The sequence below is a fragment of the Myotis myotis genome, unplaced genomic scaffold, assembly GCF_014108235.1.
Source record: "Myotis myotis isolate mMyoMyo1 unplaced genomic scaffold, mMyoMyo1.p scaffold_m19_p_17, whole genome shotgun sequence".
Taxonomy (NCBI): domain Eukaryota; kingdom Metazoa; phylum Chordata; class Mammalia; order Chiroptera; family Vespertilionidae; genus Myotis; species Myotis myotis.
Window position 1 is genome coordinate 38603185 of NW_023416321.1, and position 21792 is coordinate 38624976.

Here is a 21792-nt window from a genome sequence, read left to right on the forward strand (position 1 = left end):
GGAGTAATGGGTATGAACTATGTCAAGTGTAGATTACAGTGACCTTGGACACAACCTGTGGAGAGCGGCTACAGCGTTTGGACAGGTTCAAGCCTGGGACTAATGAGAGGGCACGATCCTCTCTTGGCTTTGCCACATGCAAGTCCCAGCACAATTATAGCCAAAGGCTATAGTTGTAAGCTTGAACCTATGGTCCGAACATGTGGTCCCACGTGGCTAAGTGATATTGAGTCGATTTGAAACCCACAAGAATGTTGTAACCACGCCCTTACTTTGCCTCATGGAAACTGTCTATAAAATAAAGACTCGGTTTGCAGGCCGTGGTGCTCTCTCTCCATCAGAGAGGGCAGCGTCCCACCCAGACCCAGCTTTCTTCTCTTGTCTGTCTTTTCCTAATCCTTCACCGCCCCCTTAGACTCACCAAATCTGGCCGTGCTGGCGCAGCACACAACCCACTGGAAGAGCTGCGAGCCCAGATAGCAGCAAATTGAGGCTGTTTGTATTGGCATTTGCAGCCTTGCCCAAACGCTGATGTGCTAGCCCGTTATCTTGTTAGAGCTCTGAAACTACCTTTCGCCAAAAACGCAGAATTCTCCCTTTGAAAACACATCACACCTTAAGTTTTTGAAATAGAAACAAATCCTTTAAATTTAAAGAGGCATCTGGATTTGCTGTATCTATATAAGCAAAAGCTTTTCCAATTTCCAGAATTAGTCTACTCTTTTTTATTGTCACCTCTGACTGTATTGGCCCAGCTCATATCAACTCAATGCAGCTTTTGGTTGTAAATTAGGGAAGACTCATATATAAGAAAGGTTACAACCCTAGCTGATTTGGCTCAGTAGATAGAGCATCGGCCTGTGGACCAAAGGGTCCTGGGTTCGATTCCAGTCAAGGCATGTATCTTCGTTGCAGGCTCCTTCCCAGTCAGGGCTCATGCAGAAACCAGTCGATGTGTTTCTCTCACATCGATGTTTCTCTCTTTCCCTCTCTCTTCTACTCTCCCTAAAAATATCCTCGGTTGAGTATTAACAAAAAAAGGAAAGAAAAAAGGTTATAAAAGTCAGGGGTAACAAGTTTAGCCATCGGGGATGGAAGAGAGTATGTTGATGCCGTTTTTTTTGTTGTTTGTTTATTTATTCATTCATTTTTGGTCTTTTCTGGATGTATCCTCTTGTTTCTGAGTTGTAAGAGAGTGATGTAGTCCCTTTTTGCCAGTGCCCCTGACGAGGCCAGCAGCCGATCTGGCAGCCTGGGAGTCCATGGGAAGGATTGGAGCTTACAGCCCGTTGCTTGTCTGTTCAGTTAGTTTTGAGTTGGTCATATTTGTGTTCATTAACATTCGAGGGCTCTGAAGGAGGATGGCAGGTAGATCTGAGGGAACGGTGGCAAAAACGGGCTGACCAATACTAGGCGAGTTGCCGACCTCTGGCCTCAGTCACCAGAATGGTGAGCCGCTGGTGAGGGTCATGGGCCACATTTGCAGAGGCCAGAGTCCTTCCAGGCCCCCTTGTTCGATGTCAGGAGCCATCCTAGTGCACATGAGTCAGGGCTCATTAGGCTTCTCTGTGGGTTATCAACAGGTAGGGCACCAGCTTAGAGTGGGAAAGAGCATGTAATGGCCAGGGGTGGGCAGCCTGTATATTCCTCCAAGTTGGGGTGGTCCAAGTCCCCACGATCTCTGTGTGTAGGGTTGTCCGGTGCTGGGTCACTAGGGGGACCGGTTGTTCTCACACACACACAGCGGGGCTCCTTGGCACCCGGCTTGTACAGCTTCCTGGGGACACCAGTCCAGTCTCTGCTCACGCCTCCACTGAAGATAGAAGGAGAGGGACTTAGAAGCGTGAACTAGTGAGTCTGTCGGGGCTGGGGGTGGGGGTGAGGTTGGGGGTCGGGGAGGAGGAAGCAGTGAGCCATCTTGACGTTTTCCCAAGGCGGAGGTCTGCAGTGTTCAGCCCCTGAACCTTGTTCTCTCTCCTAACTTTCGCCAGCTTCCCCTGCCCAGGGCATCCTCCTGGCACTGCTCCCTGGCCCTGCCCCACCCTGTGCCTTCCTGGAGGCAGCACTCCCTGCTTTGGCAGCAACACCAGTGAAAGGCTTTCTCCCACTGGCCTGTGAGCTTCTCAAAAGCAGTATCTGGCTCTGATTCTCTCTTCCCTTCCCACTCTATCCTAGTGCCTTGATCTTAGGGTCTTGGGCACTTGGGTAGGGTGGACAACTGAGGCAACAACACAAGGCCTGGTGGTCAGCCTTCTCTGAGAGGCCATTTCCTGACCCTTGCCCAGGTGCAGTCCTTGATGTCACCTGGTCCAACAGAGCTGAGCAACCTCCTGTCCTGGGCAAGAGGGAACCCACCTCATCTTAGGGTCCTGAGTACAGCCTCCCATGGACTCACAAGACTTGCAGAGAAAAATGAGATTTTTGGAATTGATGCCCATGTAGATTCAAGTGCCTGGGACCAGAATCACTTGCTGTCAGAGAAACTGCTGCCCAGTTAACTTACCCAAGAGCAAGGCTGTCAGGGAAGGGCACTGAAACACCACCTCTTTCCTTCTAACCATCCATCCCATCGCAGTGACCCGTGCTCCACACCCAGTCCCTCAGGACTCGCTACTCCCAGTCTCCAGGGAGGTATACACACGTGGAAAACAATGCATTGGGTTGGAGCTCAGGGATGGGGCCAAGCTCCTTGGAGTTGGTCTGGAAGAGCTTTGTGGGGCAGGCAGAGCCTAAGCAACTCAGGGAAGTAAGAGGGCGTTACACAAAGACAGACCAGGCTGTGAGGACGGAGAGGGAGGCAGGTTCTCCAAGGGAGCAAAGTCAAGCATCAATGCACTCAAGCCTCGGCGCCTCCCATGCGGGACCAGTGCTCTCTGAATCCACCTGCATTCAGGCTTGTGTTCCCGCAAGGCCCACCTTTGTTCCAGTTCCTCTCCCTAAAGTGAGGGCCCCCCTTTCTGGAGACATGATAACCCTGGAGGGGCTGCCTCTGCAAAACTGGTGGCTGGGAGAGAAGAGGCTTTCCTTCCTGCTGCTCTGAATTACGGTGGAGGGAACGTGATGTACACGGTGGCTGGGCCTGGAGAAAGCTGCTGGCTTTGACACAAGGAATCAGCCTCAAGGAGAGCAAAGAGGTGTGCTTTTCCCCATAGAAGAGAGTGGATCTACACACGGAGCACTCAAGGCGAGTGGCCGTTCTTGCAGAAGCCACAGCAGGTCTCCCTGACCCTCAGTGACCTGGGCTCTTACTTTGAGGCCCTCGAGGCTGGGCGTTTGTCTAGTTTTGTCTCCATGTCCCCTTATCAGAGCTAAAGGAGATTTGAGGGACCTGAACTGTATTTAAATCCAGGCTGGCCTGATCTTTAAAGCAGGAAAACAATATTTTTTCTCTCTAGTTTCCCCAAACCAACCTGGAATATCCCCTGTGGCATCTATTCTAATCTGGCTCACTTCAATTCTTACAGGCAAGGACTTCTCATCTAGCGTACCTCCTGGAATTCCTCAGAATTTGCAGTTCTTAAGACGGCACCTCAGGGCATCAACGCAAGTGGTTATGTCCACCTCCTTATCCCTCCATAAGGCAGGAATGATTTGTGCTGACAAATAGGAAATAAAGGCCCCTGGATGGATGAACAGGCCAAAGCAAGAAAACAGTGCTTGTGACTTCTCATTCCCTCCCAGGGGTTCTTCAGCAGGGTCTTTGGGGAATTAAAAAAAGAAAGAAAGAAAAAGATGGCCAGATCTCAATCCTAATATTCTCATCCAGTTGCCTGCAGTGAGGCCCCACCATTGGTAATTTTTTAAAATTGCCCAGAAGATTCTAACATGTAGTCAAAGTTGAGAATCACTATCCCAGGGCACATGTATTTTGAAAAAGTTCCCCTGGGTTAACAATCAACTTACAGCCTCCCTGAACCACGGGATGAGCTAGGAGTTGGGTTTGGGAGCAGCAGAGGCAGCAGAAGGGAAGCCTGCTTACCTCGTTTGGGAACACCAGAACCTGCTGCCCCTGGCTGCGCTCCACTCCGTGTTGCATGGTGGAAACTTGTTCTTCTCTTTCAGTTCCTGTTTGTCTGCCTCCAAGCCTTTGGTGATCATGGCTTCTACCTGGGTTAGTGCCGAGGTGGGGAGCCCATCCTTTCCATAGAACCTTCCAATCACCCTTCCTGTAGTGATAGGAGAGCTGCTGTCAGAACCGGCAGGGGGGGTGGGGGGGGGCAGGGAGGCAGGAGGAGATGCTTGGCTTCTCCTGCAGTTGTAATACTGCCCAGCTTCCCAGGGCTTCTGGGGCCAGGACTCTACTGGAGCCTGCTGGCTGCTTATTTCTTAAGAACTCATATTGGAGGACTTGGGCACCTTCTATCCCAACGTTTTAACATCGTACAAGACTCCAGATAGAAGCATCCCTTTTGTACTTGTAGAGTCTTCTGAGGAAATAATAAAACGTCTCACTTCCAGACATTAGTCCCCTGAGAGTGGAACCATGTGATTCATTTTCAATGCTCCACAGTGCCTGAGGCAAACAGTAAGTGTTCAATAAATGTCTGACAAATAAATGGCCTTCTGTGTAACATTTTTGTGGCTTAATTCTTCCCAAAATTGAATTATTTTATCATATATAACTATAAATAAATTACTTATTAAGCAATTACTTAGTGGCAAGTGCTATGCTAAGCACATAACTACTATTTTCTTAATCCTCATAACCCTATGAGAAAGTAATCATTGTTCCCCTATTCACAGGCGAGATGGGGGAGGGGGTGTCTATGAAACTAGTGAGTGGTTCTGAGCCCGCACATGCTCTCTTCCCTGCGCTGCCCCCCTCTCCCCCGTTCTCTTATTGCTCAGTCCTATGGACATATTGGGTGGAAATTGGTTTTAGTTTAAAATCCATGCCAGAATTTGTAATGGTCTAAGCTATGGCAGCAGCCAGCAAGTGGTCGGAGAGCCTGCAGGCTAAAGCTACAAAGGCCTCAGGTCTCCTCAGGGGCAGGAACTTTCATCTTCAAGTCCTGAGTGTAAGTGTCCATCACAGGGCAAGAGAAGCAGCAGATAGCACTTCTAGAAGGTTTGACCGGGAGGACAAGGTAGCTGTGTATACTTGCCCAGCTGTGTCTGTCCAACCTCTCCAGGCCCTGAGCACTTAGATCCCAGAGCCACTTACATAGAGTGTTCCCAAGATTCAGTTCTTCCTCTCAGGTTCAGCTCCCCTTCGGGACTTTTCCAGCTGTATTTGTATCACTTTTGGCTTTTGTTATTTGGATTAGGAGCCTTGGGTCTCTCTGATACCCCCTCCTTTATATCTAAATGCATGCTGCCATGTGCTCATGTCCAATCCATTAGCGACTCCCTAATTCTGTCCTTTTCCATTTCTACTGCTACCACCCTAATCCAAACTCTGGATTACAATAGCCTCCCAACTGCTGTGTCTCCCTTAGCTCATCCCTTCCCAAAATTCTTGCTCCACAAAGCAGCTAGGTGAGCATTTGAAAAAGTGATTATCATGTCCCCTCCATGCTAGGTTTAAACCCTGCAATGGTTTCCTAAAACACGCGGATAAAGTACAAACTTCTTACCAAAGCCTCCAGCACTCTATAAGCATCTGGCTTCCCTTTGCCTTCTGAGCCTCTTCTCAAGCTGTCCCTCCCTCATTTCCTGCCGGCTCCTGTCACTGGCCTCCTGCCTAGTCCTTGACCATGTTTAGCTGCCTCGACCTCAGCCTGAAAGGCTCTGTCCAGATCTCAGCATGGCTGCTCCTTCCCGCCTTCCAGGTCTCAGCTTATCTGTCATCTCCTCTAAGAGGCCTCCCTGACCTTCTTCTCTAAAGGGGCCACACCTTCCCAAACCTGCACTGCATTAGCCTTTTAGTTTATTCACAGTCCTATCTGGACTTGCTTGATCTGCTTACTTATGATCTATCTCTTCCTACCATGAAGCCCCAGCACTCAAAACAGCTTAGTACAGAGCTTTCATTTTACATGCTTGTTCGATTAAATGAAGGGTACAGGGCCCTAGTCCCAGGCCTGCAGTCTATAGTTGGCCTGGCACAAATTTCTCCTATTGAAGGTCTCTATGCATGGTGACAGGCTATCTTGTGGCTTTTAAGCATGAGACCCAAAGAGAGGGCAGCAGTAGTAGAAGAGGCAATAGAGAGAGTTGTAGTAGCTGCCTCATGAGAATGGTGGTCACCATTGGCTGGGTCTCTAAGCCAGTGCTATATCCAGAAAACAACAAGACATCTCATTTTCCCTGGAGGCTTGGCCATGTGGCTGCCAACATGGCTTTCTGGCTGTCTCCCCCTCACTGTGCACCCACATATACACATTCACCCTCCGATGTGTCCTGAGGGTTTCTGATGCCCTGTAAGAGTGAGCTCACAGAGGCAGGCACTGCACTCAGCTCAGCCCTGGTCCCCACGAGGACCAGTACCAGAGCTTAGGCATAGTAGATACTCAAACATATCCCGACTTAACGAAAACCCTTCTGAAGCATTTCCAACCATATGACCCCCACCCTCCTCACATACATCAACACTCTTCAAATAAGACTAGTTCACTCATCTCACCAAACACCAGTATGACACATTCGGTCTGGCATCCTTTGCCCACTGACAGGACTCCACCCTTACTCTTCTGTGTTGAATTTTCTTTTCCTTATTAACCCAGTAATGTTTCAACCTTGGTTCAGCAACCTCATGGGAAAAGGGAGAACCAAGCCTTTGGAAGGGCAGATGGATAGAGGCCAGTTCCTTCCATGGCAGACATGCTGTGGTCTAAGGGATGAACTGGGGCAGCCTGGGTGAAAACAGAGAAGGGGTGCTACAGGTTGGGATGACAAAGGCCAACAGTGGCGGGTGTGGAGGAGGGTGGGGATGAAAACAAAACCTTAGAACTTACTAAAAAAGCCTTGGCAAGTTGGATGTGTAGGGAGCCGAGGAGTTAGTAAAAATGGCAAGGTTTTCAGAAAAGGTAACCCAAGTAGTAACGACAGAAGCATCACTCAGAGGCCTGGAGGGTGGAGGAGGAACTTCCCGTGTAGACTTGTTCCAAAGGTAAAAGGACATTGATGTTCCTCAGGAAGTCAGCTGGGTCCAAGTGGGGCTCCCGTGAGAGGCTGGGGTTGCAATCGATGGGAAAAAGGGGCTCCAACCACCCCAGTTTCTGTGACTAACATTTCTCTAGGTGTCTTCCCATATAAAAGGCGAATTCCCTCCTGCCTCACCAGTCAGCAGCAAGGGCAGTACCCTACACAACTGGCTTTAACACATGTTTGATTGGCATAACTTCCCCCCGGGACACAATTCATTAAGGATGGACATAGGTTGTCGTCTCTCTCCTTAGAGGACAAAGCAAAAGGATATCTGTCAAAACTGCACACGAACTTGGGCTTCAAGCCTTCCTGCCTGCTGAAGCCAGATGCCCGGAACGCCGTGAGACAAGAAAGCTGCCCTCTTGGAGGTGGCTGGTTAAGCGTGGTGCAGGCAACTGGCTTAGGGGCAACAGAGGCCAAAGCAAATGGGCAGGCAATACTTCCCCAAGATTAAAAGTGAGGGACCAGGTGCCCCAGCCATTTCCTTCTGGGACTCACTGCCACACTACCAACTACAGTTTAAGGTGAAAAATCCATAGGCATTTTTCAGATTTTAACCTTGAGTCCAAGCCCCAAAGAATTCTAGTCCGTTAAAAAATTGCAAGAAAAAGAAATGAAATCTTTGGAAATGGCCTGTGGAATACCTACCAACAAATTCGTAATTCTTCTCATAGAATGATAGCCAATTTTGAAGTGTCAGCATCTCAGAAAATGACAAGTCCGATACATCATCCACAAGGCCTGCTTCAGAGTAGTCCCCAGTCACAAACGCTCTGGATGCGTCTCGGCCTGCAGCAGAGATGTTTCCAGTCGGTTAACTTATAAGTCGCTGACATCGTACCAACTCAAGAATCTATTTCCTGAGAAACACCTGAAAACCCCACTGTCCACCCCCAAATAGAATCCCCCTCCTCTGTGACAGATGCTCGTGGACCTTGGACACACAGTCTGGCATTTATCACATTCTTTCATCTACTTTCAGCAACATTCAGTACGGCTGACGTCCCTCGGCTCCCATGACACTACGCTCTGGTTTTCCTCCTACCTCTCTGGCGCATTTTCTACCAGCCTCTGAGATCAATCATTGTCCACCTCCTCTACTCCACCCACACCCTCCACTGGACAATCTCATCCGCTCCCGCGTTTTCAAATACCACCTCTAAACCAAAAACTGCTAAATGTGTATCTTTAGCTCAGACTTCTCGAGCTCCAGACCTATATATTCTATTGTCGACTCAGCATCACTTACATGTCATCACAAGTTCAAAATGTTCACACTCAACTAATGGTCATCAGCACCCCAGCCCTAGGAAAATGCATCTTTTCTAGTATTCCCATCTCAGTAAATGTCAACCAGTTGCTCAATCCAGAAATGCAGTCCTTGACATCTCCTTCATCCTTCACATCCTATCAGTCCCCAAATCCCATAACCTAAATAGTTCTTATATCTACCTTTCTCCATCTCCCACTAAGCAAGCCCAGGCTGTCATCATTTTTCATCTGAACTACAATAAACCCCTAGCAGTTCTTTATACAGTCATTCTTTCCCTAGTGATCGATTTTTCATACAATACTTAGATTATTTTAAACACAAATTGATCAAGTCATTCTCTTGCTTAAAAATTCTCAGTGACTTCCTTCTGCTCTATGATATCAAAATTCCATAACATGCCATTCAGAACTCTGCACCAGCTGCCACCAACCTTGCCTTCCCTCTGTGATCCCTGGCCTCTGGTCACAGCAGTGTGTCTTCCCTTTCACACTCATCACAAAAATAATTCATTAATTATGTGACAACTACTGAATTTTTGTCTTTTCTACCTGTCAGCAAATTTTATAAGAGAAACACGAAACTCCTTTAGTATTGATTACTCAGTGTCTGGTAGTGGCTGTTCTTTAGTACATTCTCAATAAGTATTGACTGAATGAAACCCAATTGATTTTCAGAAAGACTGTCAAGGCAATTCCAACAGGGAAAGAATAGTCTTTTCCATAAGCAGTGCTTGAACAACTGAATAGCCACATGCAAAAGAATGAAATTAGATCCTTATACCATATGTAAAATGAACTCAAAATAGATCAATGAGCTGAATATATGAACTAAAAACTATAAAATTCTTAGAAGAAAACATAGGTGAAAGTCTTTGTGACCTTGGATTTAGCAACAGCTTCTCAGGACACCAAAAGCACAAGCAACCAAAGAAAAAAATTAGTTGAACTTGATCAAAATTAAAAATTTTTGTGCTTTAAAGGACACTATCAAGAAAGTGAAAAGAGCCCCGACCAAGAGCCCTAATGAGTGTGGCTCAGTAGCTTGTGCATTGTCCTGTGCACCGCAAGGTCACTGGTTCGATTCCTGACTGTGGGTTCTGTCTTAGTTAAGGTACCTGGGATGCTCAAGGGAGAAGGCAACCACTTGATGTTTCTCTCTTCCCTCTCCCTTCTCCTCTCTCTAAAATCAATTAAAAATATTTTTAACAATATCAAGTTAAAAAAAAAAAAAAAAGGTAAAAAGACAACCTACAGAATGGGAGAAAATACATGGTGTCCCCCAAAAGTGTATACATACTTTTTTTTCTGATAGCTCAATTGATGTTTCTTTTCAGATTTAACCCATTGGAATGAATAACTATTCAAAGTGTGTATACATTTTTTTGTATATTTGCAAATCATTTATCAGCATCCAGTATATATAAAGAATTCTCACAACTCAAAAAGGCAACCCAATTAAAAAATGGACAAAGAGGGGGATGGGGGAGAAAAAAAAAATGGACAAAGAACTTGAATAGATATTTCTCCAGGGAGGATATACAAATGATCAACAAGCAAATTAGTTATTAGGGAAATTCAAATAATCAAAACCACAATGAGATAGCACTTTCAAACCACTAAAATGACTATAATAAAAAAGACAACCATTCAGTGAGGAAGTGGAGAAACTGAAACTCTAATACACTGATGGGAATGCACAATAGTGCAGCCACTTTAGAAAACAATTTGGAAGTTTCTCAAAAAGTTAAACATAGAGGAGCCTGCAGGAGGCAGCAGATTAATGATTCCCTCATCATTGATGTTCTCTTTCTCCCTCTCCCTCCTTCTCTCTCAAATCAATAAAAACATATTTCTTTGAAAAAATATTATTTAAATAGAGTTACCTGGCAATTCTACACTCAAGAGAACTGAAAACATGCCTACAAAAAAGCTTGCACATGAATGTTTTAGCAGCATTATTCATAATAGGTAAAAGTGAAAACAACCCAATTTCCAACAAATGATGAATAAACAAAAGTGGTATATCTATACAATGGAATATTATCCTATATAATAATCCTATATAATAAAAGGCTATATGCAAATTGACCGAACAGAACAACCAGTCGCTATGATGTGCACTGACCACCAGGGGTCAGACGCTCAATGCAGGAGCTGCCCCCTGGTGGTCAGTGTGCTCTCACAGCGGGAGTGCTGCTCAGTCAGAAGCCCTGAGCCAGGCTCACGGCTGGCGAGTGCAACAGTGGTGGGGGGAGCTTCTCCCACATCTGTGGCAGCACTAAGGGATGTCCGACTGACGGCTTAGGAGTGGGCCTAAGCCGTCAGTCAGACATCCCCTGAAGGCTCCCGGACTGTGAAAGTGCACAGGGACCCCCCCTCCCCACCCCGCCCAGTGCACGAATTTCATGCACCAGGCCTCTAGTTTGACCATAAAGAGGAATGGAACTCTAGCAGGTTTGGCTCTGTAGATACAGTGTTGGCCTGCGGACAGAATGGTCAATTCCAGCCAAGGGCATGTACCTCGGTTTCAGGCTCCTCCCTGGCCCTGGCCCTGGTAGGAGGCAACCAATCAATGCGTTTCTTTCACATCGATATTTCTCTCTGTCTTTCCCTCTCTCTAAAAATCAATGGAAAAATATCCTTAGTGAGGGGAAAAAAAAAAAGGAATGGAGTACTGGTACATACTAATATACCATGGTCGAACCTTGGAAACATTGTGTTAAGTGAAAGAAGCCAGTCACAAAAGCCACATATATGATTCCATTTATATGAAATGCCCAGAGACAGAAAGTGGATAGTGGTTGTTGAGGGTTGGGGGATGGAAGGGAATGGAGAGTGACTGCTAATGGATGTGGGGTTTTTTTCTAGGGGGTTCGATAAAAATGTTCTGGAATTAGCAATGTCTGCACAACTTTCTGACTATATTAGAAACCACCGAATTATACATGTTAAAGGGGGTAGATTTCATGGTGTATGAATTATATCAATAAAAGGTAATAAAAAGATTGACTGAACAAATGAATAGACGAACCTAATCTGCTTCTCTTCTAGCCTGTGTGGGCAGTGGGGAGCATGTTGTAATCTTTGGCACAAGGCAGGCTACACGTTAGCGGTCAATAAATGGACGCTGAATGAATAATGGCACCAAGGAACTCTGTAGACAGCAGAGCACACTGCAGAACAATCACCACCCCAGAAGCGGAGGGTTTTATGCTCACACTTGTGGATGTAGCCATGACAGCTGCTTCAGGGTGGGGCAGGATAGTGCACCCAAAAGTGCCCTCTCCTCGCAGGTAAACTAAAACCCCTGACTCCAGTCCCAGCTCCACTTCCCCTGCTCAACTGTTTGAGGAGCTTGGCAACACCAACTGAACTTGATTCCCTTTATATGCTTCCTCTGTCTCCTAAGTTCTCCCTAGAAACAGGGAAGTGGCTTGTATTTAAGTACCAGAGGCAGCTTCCCAATTTCCCTAAGATAATGAAACAAGTGGACAAATGCTCATTTAATATCAGCCTAGTCACTGGCCTTAAGCTTGCTCTGCATTTTTCCCCCTCTTTAAGCCTGAGAGGTGGTCATTCCTCGGGGCTGGTACGGCAACATCTAAAAGTAATAAGCTGGTGGTTTTCGTCTCAGTGGTTCTCAACCCTGGCTGCACATTAGAATCACCTGGGAATCTTTTTAAAATCCTGATTTCTGGGCCTCATCCTCCGGAAATTCTGTTTCTTTGTTATGGGGCGGGGCCACAACATTAGTAACAAAGAAATAGAATTTCCAGAGGATGAGTGAGGCCCAGAACTCAGGATTTTAAAAAGATTCCCAGGTGATTCTAATGTGCAGCCAGGGTTGAGAACCACTGGTCTAAGTCCTGTTAGCTGTGAGGGCTTTAGGCAAATCACATCCTTTAATGCCCTCAGCTGCGAAACAGGGTCAGCAGAGCAAACTTAACCCGACACGTGTTCTTTGAGGCGTAACGTGCGCACCGCTGTGAGTACTGAAGGGCTGCAAAGGGCGGCCAGGCTCTTGCCCAGCGCTCTAACCTCAGTCTTCTTTAAGGCAGGCAGACGAGTGCATCTGTGCCGGAAGCAAGACCTACTCAAACCAAATGCACTACTTTTAGGGGAAAGGTGGGTCCGGAGGAATTGAAGAGACGATTGGCATCAGCAGGGTCTCCTTCATCTCTGCGCCCCGAGAGCCACGCAGTGTGGCACAAAGCAGGTGGCCCTCGGGGGCTTCTGCCGGTGGGTAATGGGTAACTAACAAGAGGCAGGAGGCGCGCTTCTCCCCGTAAGTCAGGAAGAAGGACATGGAGAAGAGAGGCCGCTAACTGCTGGCCGAGTCAGCGAGACTAGGAGGGCCGAGCGGCAGAGCCCGGCCCCCTCGCTGGCCTGATGAATACGGGGAGGAAAACAGCAGATGGATGAATGCATGAATGAATGAATGAATGCATGAATGAATGAATGAATGCCGCACAGGCGGCTACCCTCCTGCGTCCGAGCACGAGAGGGCACGAGCCGCCGCGCTGGTACCTGCGAAGCCGCTATAGGGAGCCCCAGGCTCGTAATGCCTGCGGCCGGAGGACACGTCGTAGACTCGGCCGAGCAGCGCCAGGTAGAGGCCTGGCTCCCCGGGGCCGCCGCGGTGGCGGGCCAGCTCCCCGGGTGTGAAGAGGCGACAGCCAGCGCGGGGGCCCCACCAGCCCGCCAGCCGCGCTGCCACCGCCGCGGCCGCCACCGCGGCCAGGCCCAGGAGGACCCCGCGCCCGCCGGGCAGCAGCATCGACGGCCGCCTCTCTGCCCACAAGGAAGATGGCGGAGACGCTGGTCGTGACGTCACCGGCGTCACACTCTCTCCTGTCCTCCCGGCACGGAGAGGACGCGGAGGACTGAATGGGATAAAGTCCAGGTAAAGCTCACTTCCTGGCTCCTACTCTTTCTCGTGCCTTTTCAGGAACTGAGCAGCGAAAGGGCCTTCTGGGCCTGCCGGCTGTCCGCCCCTAACAAAGACAGTGACCACCGAGGCCAGGGGACGGCGCAGCGCGACAGCAGCGCCTGCTCGTCACTCGCAGTTCCGCCCTTTGCCGACACTGTCCTCCGCGGCTGTCGCACGACAGCGGGTCGAGTCCGCTTGACGGCGCCTTAGCGACAGCAGTCCTCGCTTGACGGCGAGGAAGCCGGAAGCCACCGCTGCCGCCGTCGTCCCCTCCCCGTCCCCGCCCGCCGGGTACTGTCTGAGGTTGACAGGTCGAGGCGGGGCGGCGGCGGCGGCGGCGACAGAGCCGGGTGCCCGAGACGGAGACCCCATGGGGAACGCTCCGAGTCACAGCAGTGAAGACGAAGCGGCAGCCGCCGGGGGCGAGGGCTGGGGCCCGCACCAGGACTGGGCCACGGACCCCGGCATGGCCCCCGGCCCAGGCCCTGCCGCCCCGGCGCTGCCGCCGGCCCCGGCGCTGCTGGAGCCGGCCCGGCTGCGAGAGGCAGCGGCTGCGCTGCGGCCCTCGCCGCCCTGCGAGTCCCTGGTGTCCAGGCACCACGGCGCGCTGCTGCGCTGGCTGGAGGAGCGGCTGGGCCGCGGCGAGGAGTCCGTCACCCTGGAGCAGTTCCGGGAGCTGCTGGAGGCTCGCGGCGCCGGCTGCTCGGGCGAGCAGTTCGAGGAGGTCAGGGCTGCCTGGGGCGGCGGGGCGGGGGGCCAGGCGGTCGCCCGCCAGGGCGAGAAGGGGTGGGCGGTGGCGTTGGAGGGGCCGGGTAGAGCCCGCAGCGTCCGGGAATGGCAGCAGGGGGGCGCCGGGACGTGCGTGGGGTGCTTCCAGTCTGTTCGCGACCAGAGGCGGCTACACATTGCTTTAACTTTTCATAGAAATGTGGAAAGCCTAGACTAGACCTTGCTCTGAAAAACGGAACGAGACCAGATGTTGTAATGCAGACGTTTGTGCAGTTGCCGGACGCTGGATCCACCGCTCCCTGGAGCTTCCTTATCGGGCTCCAGAATAGCTAGAGGGAAGGGAGGCGTAGTGATCCAGGGAGTGCCGGCGACACCATTGTTTTTTTATTGGCCAGGGGGGTTGTACCGAGCACCTTTTGAATCCAGTGTGGGCGCCTAACGAATGTGGGAGGAGAAGAACATAATTTGGAAGAACACATTCTAAAAGCCGTTCTCATCAGGCAAAAAACCAGCTTTTCCAAGTACACATTTGATTTTAGATCTCTGAAGAACCATATTTTTAGACTAATTTAAACCTTCATCGAGCCTAAAACTTACAGGCAGATACCAGATTTCCCGTGAATACTTGTAATTATAGTTTTTGGCATAATTACCAATGTCACCTCTATTAAATTATTAACAGCCAGTCGATATGGCAACAAAATATTTTCCTTGGAAAGGACCTAAGGAATTATGTGTACTGAACACTTCATTTTAGAGTTAAGAAGAGAACTTGGATTGTTACTAAAAGAGATCTGACCCAGGGTCACCCAGTAAATCATTGGCAAAACTGAAGACTGCTACTCATATCTCGTGATTTTTGTTGGTCTTATCTCCATTACCTCCTTCTTGGGACTCTATTTTATTTAACTCCACAGTGTTATAACAAAAAGGTGCTTAATTTTTGAAATAAATAAGCCATGTAGGCTGTCAGTGAAGTAAGTGTGAGTACCTAAAGCAGTAAATTGACAGCTACTTTAATGCCATAAAAAAGTGATCCAGAGGCTTGTAAAATATTTTAAGAATGTTTTCCTGTACCTGGCCAGACTCAGATAATATGGTTTGTATGGTTTTTTTTTTTATATTTTCCTTTAAAAAAGACCTGTAAGTCATCCCAACTCTTGAAAATGTTGGTCATATTAGTGAGTGAGGGTTTTCTTTTCTTTTCTTTTCTTTTTTTCAATTACAGGTAACATTCAATGTTATATTGTATTAGTTTCAGGTGTACAGCTAGGGTTAGATAGTCTTATAGTTTACAAAGCATTTTGATATTTCAAGTATCTTCTTGGCACCATACATAATTATTACAATGTTACTGACTATATTCCCTATGCTATTCTGTAACTACCAATTTGTACTTCTTAATCTCTTCACCTTTTTCACTCAGTCCTCCAACCCACCTTCCCTCTGGCAACCATCAGCCTGTTCTCTATCTGTGAGTCTGTTTCAGTTTTGTTTGTTCATTTATTCTGTTCTTTAGGCTTCACATATAAGTAATATTACATGGTGTTTGTCTTTCTCTAACTTATTTCACTTAGTATAATGCCCTCCAGGTACATCCACGCTGTCACAAATGGTAAGATTTCATTCTTTTTTATGGTCAAGGAATATTTCATTGTATATAGTATCACAGCTCTTTTATCCACTAGTCTATTGATGGGCACTTGGGTTGCTCCCATATCTTGACTATTATAAATAATGCTGCAGTTGAACATAGGGTTGCATATATTCTTTCGAATTAGTATTTTGGATTTCTTTGGATGTATACCCAAAAGTGCAATTGCTGGATCATAAGGCAGTTTCATTTTTAATTTTTTTTCTTAAAATATACTTTTTATTGATTTCAGAGAGGAAGGGAGGGGGAGAGAGAGAGACATCAATGATGAGAATCATTGATCGGCTGCCTCCTGCACACCCCCTACTGGGGATTGAGCCCGCAATCTCAGCATGTGCTCTTGACCAGAATCAAACCTGGGACCCTTCAGTTTGCAGCCGATGTTCGATCTACTGAGCCAAACTGGCTAGGGCTCATTTTTAATTTTTTGAGGAACTTCTGTACTGTTTTCCATAGTGGCTGCACCAATCTGCATTCCCACCAATAGTGCACAAGGGTTCCCTTTTCTCCACATCCTTGCCAGCACTTGTTATTTGTTGATTTATTGATGGTAGCCATTCTGAAAGATGTGAAGAGATACCTCATTGTGGTTTTAATTTGCATTTCTCTGATGATTAGTGACATTGAGCATCTTTTCATATGTCTATTGGCCTTCTGTCTGCCCTCTTTGGAGAAGTGTCTATTCAGGTCCTCTGCCCATTTCTTAATGGGGTTGTTTGTTTTGGTGTTGAGTTGTAGGAGTTCTTTATAAATTTTGGATATATATATATTCCCTTATTAGATATATCATTGTTGAATATCTTTGTCTTTTTGTTTTGTTGCTGGTTTCCTGTATTGTGTGAAAACTTTTTAGTTTGATGTATTCCCATTTGCTTATTTTTTCCCTTGTCTGAGGGAATACATTAGAAAAAAATATTGGTAAGAGAAAGGCGTGGGTTTACTTTTGAACTCTCTACTTTGTTCTATTAATCTATGTGTCTGTTTTTATGCTAGTACCAGGATGTTTTGATTACTATAACCTTGTAATATAGTTTGACATCAGATAGCATGATACTTTCAACTTTGTTCTTCTTAAAATTACTGTTCCATTTTTTTTAAATTCCAAGAATATCCATAACTCTTTCCACTCTAGTCCTAGGTACATTATAAGAAAGTGAAAGTGTGCAAGAAAGAGCTGTGTGGATCTGTTGAAGGAGTTGACACATTTCAGAATTATCCAAGAGAGAGAGTAGAGAAATAGTGTTTACATTGTGAGATTGTTAGACAGGAATAGAACTACAGGTGAAGTTTACAGGAGTCCTGTAATGTAAGGCCAGGAAGTACTCAGGGTGTGGTCCAGAAATTATACAAGGACTATGACATTATTCATTTGTTTATTGAACAAATTTTTGTTGGGCATATACTGAGTGCCAAACACTTGGATGACAGTGGGCAAAGCAGATATTTGTCCTTAAAGAGTATGTAATACTGAAAGAGATTCACATTAACCCAGCAATTATAGGCAAGGTGAGGATTACCCAAGGGAAGGTGTAAGGGAAAGATAGCAAGAATATTTAACCTCATCTAGAGAGTCAGGGAAGACCTACCTGAGAGAGTAACATTTCAGCTCAGATTTGAAGGATGAAAGCAGATGGCACAGAAGGTGTTAGCAGTGTTCCAGGCAGAGGGAATCACATGCATGACTCCAGAGTCCAGAGAATGGAGAATATGGCAGAATGGTATCATATATTAGGGTTAGGTAAAACTGCCTCAAGGGACAGAAAACCCAGTGCAACAGTACTTTAAACAGTAAACAGCCGTGGGCAAACTACGGCCCGCTGGCCGAATCCGGCCGTTTGAAATGAATAAAACTAAAAAAAAAAAAGACCATACCCTTTTATGTAATGATGTTTACTTTGAATTTATATTAGTTCACACAAACACTCCATCCATGCTTTTGTTCCGGCCCTCCGGTCCAGTTTAAGAACCCATTGTGGCCCTCCAGTCAAAAAGTTTGCCCACCCCTGGTAAAGAAGTTTCTTATGTAAAAGTCTAGGTTTGGCAGTTTCACAGCTATTGGACCTGGCTCTATCCATCTTGTGCTGTCATCCTCCACCAGACACTTTCTATCTAGTGATCCAAATGACTCCTTCAGCTTTTAGTTTCCACATTCCAACCAGCAGGAAAGGGAAAGGGCCATACTTCTTCTCTTAAGGGCATGGCTCATATCCCATTGACCCAAATCCAGCCACCTAGCTGCAAGGGAGGCTGGGAAAGATCCTTATTCCTTTCCCACATATTCAGCTAAAACTCAGAATTGAATTACTGAGGAAGAAAATAGGTATTGGGTTATAATAGCAGTCTTTTATTCATGTGGCTAGATCCGTGGTCGGCAAACTGCGGCTCGCGAGCCACATGCGGCTCTTTGGCCCCTTGAGTGTGGCTCTTCCTAAGCCTTAGGAGTACCCTAATTAAGTTAATAACAATGTATCTACCTATATAGTTTAAGTTTAAAAAATTTGGCTCTCAAAAGAAATTTCAATCATTGTACTGTTGATATTTTGCTCTGTTGACTAATGAGTTTGCCGACCACTGGGCTAGATCATAGAATGAAGCAGGAGGAGAACAAGGTTAGAGAAGTAGGCAGGGACCAGATTGTGGGAGTTTTTTGCATCCTCGTTAAATAGGAGTTTAGAAACAGGGGAGTTTTAAATAAAGTGCTATGCTAGTTGTGGGTGCCTTGTGGGAGAACCAGAGTGGGGTCAGAGTGGACCCAAGCAGATCAGTTAGGAGGCGATTATGGCAGATTTGGGTGGGAGAGTTAGGGCCTAGGTTGTTACTACAGTTTCATGACTCACTGGTTAGCACTGGTTATTTGAAGAGAGTGGTTCTGACTCAAAGTGAAGGCTTAGCCAAAGTCTAAACACTTAATGATTGGGTCCTGGCCGGGTGGCTCAGCCTGTTGGAGCGTCGTCTCCATACACTAAAAGGTTGCAGGTTCGATTCCCAATCAGAGCACACACTTAGGTTGCAGGTTCAATTCCTGGTCAGGGTGCATAGGGGAGGCAACCGATATTGATGTCTCTCTCTCTCCCTCTCCCTCCCTCCCTTCCTCTCTTTCTAGAAGCAATAAAACATAGCTTCCAGTGAGGATTAAAATTATTAATAATAATAATAATACCTAATGATTGGGATCATCTCATTGTGGTTGGTTGTCCTGTCTATAAATAAGGGAGTATTATATTAGTAATATAAAAATAAGTAAATATAAGCCATGCATTTGATTCTCTGCTTTAAAAATAAGTCTGTCTTTTGACTTGATTAAGTACACATTTCTGTGTCTTAGTTAATTCCGCAAGTAAGCTTATGAAAATGTATTGTGATATTCTAATAAAAGTTTAAAGATTTTTGTGAAATAATAAAATATCTTTATAGTAGCAACTAAAATGATGAATTATTTCTCTTCAATTTATAAGAGCTAGCACCATAGAGCAGGTTATCATTGGTTACATTATTTACTATTAAATAGCTAAAAGTTTCCAAGGTTTACATGTTGGTGTTTTTTCTTGGCTACCAATTTGCATTGCTCTCCATGTCCACACAGCTGTCTTGCCTTCATGTTTCTGACCATAATTGCTTAAGGTGGTGTCCTAAAGGAGTTGCTGTATGGCCCAGAGTCTGAGATGTTATCATTTTATAGTACAACACACCTTTCTTTTCTCATGGTGGGTGTGGTCCATGGAGAAATACTCTGGTTTGCTCACAGGAAGCAATATTTAATTGACTCATATGTAGAAGAGAAATAGAGTTAAAATTAAATTCTTATTTGACATCAGAGATTAGAGATTAGATATTTGTGCTCTTAATATTATATGCTTCCAGAAAATCATGTAGAGCAGAAAAAAGTGCTCAACACAGGCTGATAGCAGGTGGCTTTAAGGTAGGAATTTAATATGAATAGGTCTTATTTTATTAATTTGTCATATTAGTTTTGGTGCTTACTTTGTGAAATTCATTTGATTGTAAACCCTGATGGAAGGACCATTTTTATTCATTTATTGTCTTAGCACAGTCCTGGTGCATAGCCAGCACTCAGTAAGTATTTCCACCCATAGTGCCCTCAGTTTCATTTAAGAGATTGAATATGGTTCAGTCTTCATCTTCAAACTTGTATTTTATATTCAATCTGCAAACTTTTTTTTTTATCTTTAAATTCTTTACTGGTTAAGGTATTATAAATGTGTCCTCATCCCCCCCCATTAACTCCCATCTTCTCTCCCTCCCCCCGCCCCCACTCATGCTCTCATCCCCCTGTTGTCCATGTCCATTGGTTTGGCTTATATGCATGCATACAAGTCCTTTGGTTGTTCTCTTCCCCTTACCCCCACTCTCCCCTACTTTCCCTCTGGGGATTAATAGTCTGATCGCTGTTTCTCTGTCTTGGGATCTGTCCCTGTTCATCAGTCTATGTTTTTCTCTATATTCCACAAATGAGTGAGATCATGTGGTATTTGTCTTTCTCTGACTGGCTTATTTCACTTAGCATAGTGCTCTCTAGGTCCATCCATGCTGTTGCAAATGGCAAGAGTTCCTTCTGTTTTACAGCAGCGTAGTATTCCATTGTGTAGTTGTACCAGTTTTTTAATCCACTCATCTGCTGATGGGCACTTAGGCTGTTTCCAAATCTTAGCTATGGTGAATTGTGCTGCTATGAACATAGGGGTGCATATATCCTTTCTGATTGGTGTTTCTGGCTTCTTGGGATATATTCCTAGAAATGGGATCACTGGGTCAAATGGGAGTTCCATTTTTAGTTTTTTGAGGAAGCTCCATACTGTTCTCCACAGTGGCTTCACCAGTCTGCATTCCCACCAGCAGTGCAGAAGGGTTCCTTTTTCTCCACATCCTCTCCAGCACTTGTTGTTTGTTGATTTGTTGATAATAGCCATTCTGACAGGTGTGAGATGATACCGCATTGTCGTTTTGATTTGCATCTCTCGTATAATTAGTGACTTTGAGCATGTTTCATATGTCTTTCGGCCTTCTGTATGTCCTCTTTCGAAAAGTGTCTATCTAGGTCCGTTGCCCATTTTTTGATTGGATTGTTTATCTTCCTGTTGTTAAGTTTCATGAGTTACCTGTAAATGTTGGAGATTAAACCCTTATCGGTGATATCATTGGCAAATATGTTCTCCCATGTAGTGGGTTTTCTTGTTGTTTTGTTGATGGTTTCCTTTGCTGTGCAAAAGCTTTTTATTTTGATGTAGTCCCATTTGTTTATTTTCTCTTTAGTTTCCATTGCTCTAGGACCATTATCAGAGAAGAAATTCCTTTGGCATATGTTCAATCTGCAACCTTTTAATTAGATATTTCTTGCCCTGGCTGGTGTTGCTCAATGGTTGGAGTGTAGGCCCACAAACGGATGGGTTGCAGGTTCAGTCCCCCACCCCATTCAGGGGGCGTGCAGGAGGCAACCAATCGATGTGTCTCTCTCCTCTCTCTCTCTCTCTCTCCACCCCACCCCCATTTCTCTCTCCCCCCTTTCCTCCTCCTCTCTCCCTCCCTCTCGCTTTCTCTTTCTCTCCCTCCCTTTCACTTTCTCTAAAAATCAATGGAAAAAATATTCTCGGGTGAGGATTAACAATGATAATAATAAAAAAAAAAGAGGCCGGTTGCATAGCCCAGTGGTTGAGTGTCAACTTATGAACCAGGAGGTCACAGTTTGATTCCAGGTTATGGCACATGCCCGGTTGTAGGCTCAATCCGCAGTGTGGGGTGTGCAGGGGGCAGTCAGTTCAATGATCCTATCTCATCATTGGTGTTTCTCTCTCTCCCTTTTATTGAAATCAATAAAAATATATTTTTAAAAAAGGTATTTCTTGATGTTGGAGGAAACAGATATTAGTGAAAAATTTAAAAGGCACTTAGTCACTATTGGGTTTAGAGGAAATTTGGAGAACAGTACTATTTTGGTGTTACCATGTTGGAAGTATTAATCAACTAATTTAAAATGGCTCTGAGCCCCAGAACTATGCAAATATAATACAGTTGTAATTCTCTACCCCTTCAAGACACAGAGTGTGAGAGACGTGTATATGTACCGTAAAGATGAAGCAGGCTACAAGCATGGCTTATTCTC

The 21792-nt window shown here is 45.9% G+C and overlaps 2 protein-coding genes across 5 annotated transcripts in view; one reads left to right on the forward strand and one right to left on the reverse strand.

Annotated features, from left to right (window-relative positions):
* Positions 1 to 965: 965 nt before the first annotated feature.
* On the reverse strand, positions 966 to 13445 carry LOC118672004 (neuferricin). Its single transcript, XM_036341282.1, has 4 exons — positions 12889 to 13445; positions 7738 to 7878; positions 3980 to 4166; positions 966 to 1813 (listed from the first exon to the last, which is right to left on the reverse strand). Exons 1-4 carry the CDS (start codon positions 13136 to 13138, stop codon positions 1597 to 1599), a joined length of 795 nt encoding a protein of 264 aa, XP_036197175.1. The 5' UTR covers positions 13139 to 13445; the 3' UTR covers positions 966 to 1596.
* Positions 13446 to 13534: 89 nt separating this feature from the next.
* Positions 13535 to 21792, forward strand: part of ZZEF1 (zinc finger ZZ-type and EF-hand domain containing 1) — a 116717-nt gene continuing 108459 nt past the window's right edge. For 3 of the 4 annotated variants that reach the window (XM_036341276.1, XM_036341278.1, XM_036341277.1), the window contains exon 1: positions 13536 to 14015. In XM_036341276.1, coding sequence (XP_036197169.1) covers positions 13662 to 14015 — 354 coding nt within the window. In that variant the 5' untranslated portion in view covers positions 13536 to 13661. Of the gene's footprint in view, positions 14016 to 21792 lie in introns of all 4 variants that reach the window. The other variant, XM_036341280.1, reaches the window with a different exon arrangement.